Raw genomic sequence first — 3,743 nt, forward strand, 5'->3', positions numbered from 1 at the left:
GGATGAGTAACAGCTATGCGGACTAACAGGTTCACACGTTTGAATAGAAACGCGTCAACCTGCAGGCACGGTTCCTATTTACGCAATCTTTATTTTCAGCCTTTTGGTCGCTGCAGTCATGCTGCCTTAGATAAATCATTTTTTAAGTTCTGTTTGGCAACGAATTACTCACGAGTAGATGGAAATATGACCAGGTCTGACCAGGGACGTGTGTCTGTTACATGCTTTCTCTGACTTGCTCAAGCTCTAAATATAGTCTCCGTACAGTGTTACGATGACTCAGTGGCATCAATTTCAAGCACTGTGTATAAAAATGCTTCGAACATAACCAGCTTCCAAATGGGGGTGGGGGAGGGTCTTAGGAAAAGCCAACTTTACTGAAATTCTCACCCTCCTGCATTTTGCATTTTGTTGCAGGTCATCACTCCCCAAAACGGACGCTACCAAATAGACTCTGATGTTCTCCTGATCCCCTGGAAACTGACTTACAGGGATATTGGCTCCGGTTTCATTCCTCGAGGGGCCTTTGGAAAAGTGTACTTGGCACAAGATATGAAGACAAAGAAAAGGATGGCGTGTAAACTGGTATGTGTTTTCTAGCCAGACACCGCACTGCATGTTTGGCGTTCTGACTTTTGTGTGTTCATCTGCATTAACCAAAGGTTCTCACCCTTTCACTGCATCTTATCTAGCAGTGCTTTGCCCCAGAACATTCGTTTCTCTGGATTTGCTTGCTACCTGGGGCCATTCAGCCCCTAAATCTCTGCTTAGGAGCCTAGTTGATTTTAATCTAGATGGTTAAAAGGCAAGTGCTTATTTAGCACTGACTTAATGTGGAAGGGAGCTGCCCTGCAGTGTAAGAGCAAATCTGTGTGCTGCTGCTTTCCTCCCACCCACTGGGGAGGGGGCCAGGCAGAGAAACAGAAACTGAACAGGAGAAAGTCTTCTCAGGACTGCAGATTTAAAGGGCTGAATTTAAATATACCAATTATTGAAAAGACCCCATCCTGTCTTATTAAACAGTAACTGCTAAGGTGCTGCCACTTTGGAAAACTGTATCTACCTAAGCTGAGCATTTACACGCCCTGCGACCCAACAGTTCTTCTCCTATAGGTGCACTCAACAGAGGCATGTCCACGTGGGCCCCCAAAACTGAAAGCTATTAATATGTACTAGCATGTTCATATCAGCACGATTTGCAACTTGAAACCTCCCAGATGCTGGAATAGGATATATTTACACAGTGGAGTACTGGGCAGCAAAGAGAATACATGATTTACAGCTATAATAGTGTAGATGAATTTTATAACCATTATGTTGAGTCAAAACAGCCAGACACACAAAAAAGATCTACTATATTAGATTCCATTATGTAAAGGACAGAAACAGGCGAAACAAACCCATGCTACTGAATGTCAGGACAGTGGATTCTCTTGGGGAACAGTGACTAGGAAGTGGTTTCTTGGGTGCTAGTAGGGTTCTGTTTTTTGATTTAGATGGAGGTTACATTTGTACGTTCAGTTGATGATTCACCGAGTTTGACATCATTGTTACACTTTTATGTATATCTATTTTGCTTTAATTAAATTTTTTAAAAGTGCAGCAAATGAAAATACACTCACTTTCGATTTGACAAAAATAAAAAAATAATTGCTGAATATTATGTCTCAGTCTCTCATATCATAATTAAAAGACCAACAATATGTTGGCTTCATTTATTCCTTTGTAAAGATTTGCTAGACTATCTGTTGTTAAAAGGAAAAAAACAAGAAGAACTATAGTAAGCCATTTGAAGCTTTCATTTAGAGGATACATGTTCAAATTGTTTTTAAAAATCTGGGGGCGTTTTGCGAAGATTTACAACCACAGTGTCCTGTTTTTCAGTTTCACCCCCCAAAAGCCAGGGAATATACAATAGCTTTATGGGTTTGGTTTCCTTGTAGTCCTTATATTTAACTTGTAAATTGCATTTTTTCTTAAAAAAGAAAAACATATGGATGATCAAAAACCCCAAACACATCAAAAGGATAAGATCCCCTTCCTTGAGGCAACTACTGTATGTGGGTTCTTCTGTACTCTTCACAGAAATTTCCATGCAAATGTGTGTGTTCAGTTTAAAAACTTTATACAAATGGGCATATAAAATATGTACTTCTGCCTCTTGCGTTTTTCACCTAACACTATATTTTAGAGATATTTCCAAGTCTATCTGCAATGAAAGTGCTACTTCTTTCTTTATTACTAACTACCTGATTTTCCGTGAGAAGAATGGCTCACTGGTGCTTATTTTAAGTGCATTGCTAGAGTATGAACTATGGGACCAAAGACTTCATTTTATCTCACAACAAGTTGACATGTTGAAAATACATCCTAAAGTCTAAGTGCCTTGGAAATTTTGTGTCTAAGAGGAAATTCTCTCTGTTTTGATTCATTCATGATTTTACAACTTTGGTTGGATTTCTATACTCTAAATTAAAATAATACTTCACTATACTGTTTTTTTTATTTTCTTGTTTTGAATTTTTTACGTAAAGCTGATACCATGTAAAGGCAGATCTGAGGCGAACGTTATTGTAACTGGGCGGTCTAGTGTCACGCAGGTCACGTTTATGTATTCACGTTTGTGCATTGACCTATATTACGTATTTCTAAGATTACTTAGCATCTTGCTCATATTTCTGTGTTCCAGATCCCAGTAGATCAATTCAAGCCATCCGATGTGGAAATCCAGGCTTGCTTCCGGCACGAAAACATCGCTGAGTTATATGGCGCAGTCCTGTGGGGCGAGACTGTCCATCTCTTCATGGAAGCAGGAGAGGGAGGGTCTGTTCTGGAGAAACTGGAGAGCTGTGGACCAATGAGGGAATTTGAAATTATTTGGGTGACAAAGCATGTTCTTAAGGGACTTGATTTTCTACACTCAAAGAAAGTGATTCACCATGATATTAAACGTGAGTGTCTCTGGATGTGGGCCTTTTGGCTCAAAGAGACTAGTTAGAAGGCAGTGGGCTTCTCCTTGCCATCTGAAGACCCCCAGCGGCAGGGAGGATTGGGGCCGGGCCCAGCTTCTCTGAACACGCTGAGACGTGTCATTACACAAGCATTCAGTGACTCCTTCCCAGGAGTCAGATGTGGTGGAGAAATAGGCAAGAGAGACCCACTGTGACCCTTAACAGCGAGGGCTGAATTGGGACTCGCACAGCTTTTACTGGGGAAAACACTTTGTCTTAGCAAAGTGGCTTGATTATAGCATGCGCACGTCTCAGAATTTGAAACCCGAGCCCTTTGAGCGTCACTGATGGACGTGATCATTTACACCCACATCGGCGGAACCCCTGACTGATCTGAAGTTGATTTTCATCCAAACTCTCACCAGAAACCATCCTCCTCTTTTGAATGGGATACACCCCTCCCACTAGGGAAAGCATTTTATTCTTTTCTGATTTGGGACTCATTATTGTTTTAGATAACATTTTCACTTTAGGTATGAGTATATAGAAAATTTTATTCTAAAAATGTTCTTCTCATCACAGCCAGCAACATTGTTTTCATGTCCACAAAAGCTGTGTTGGTGGATTTTGGCCTAAGTGTTCAAATGACTGAAGATATCTATTTTCCTAAGGACCTCCGAGGAACAGAGGTAATTATAGCCACACAAAAATGGTTACCATTAAGAGTGAAAAGAAAAAAATATTCGAGAATTACCATGGGAAAGAAGGACAAAGAGCTGAAAGAAAATCATT

The 3,743-nt window shown here is 40.4% G+C and overlaps 1 protein-coding gene across 1 annotated transcript in view; it reads left to right on the forward strand.

Annotated features, from left to right (window-relative positions):
* Positions 1-3,743, forward strand: part of LOC105818750 (mitogen-activated protein kinase kinase kinase 8-like) — a 70,106-nt gene that overhangs the window by 26,697 nt on the left and 39,666 nt on the right. Inside the window, exons 2-4 of the mRNA XM_012654847.1 lie at positions 418-585; positions 2,690-2,951; positions 3,534-3,726. Coding sequence (XP_012510301.1) covers positions 418-585; positions 2,690-2,951; positions 3,534-3,726 — 623 coding nt within the window. The remainder of the gene's footprint in view (positions 1-417; positions 586-2,689; positions 2,952-3,533; positions 3,727-3,743) is intronic.

Source organism: Propithecus coquereli, unplaced genomic scaffold, assembly GCF_000956105.1.
Source record: "Propithecus coquereli isolate 6110/MARCELLA unplaced genomic scaffold, Pcoq_1.0 Scaffold45, whole genome shotgun sequence".
In the NCBI taxonomy this organism is placed as follows: domain Eukaryota; kingdom Metazoa; phylum Chordata; class Mammalia; order Primates; family Indriidae; genus Propithecus; species Propithecus coquereli.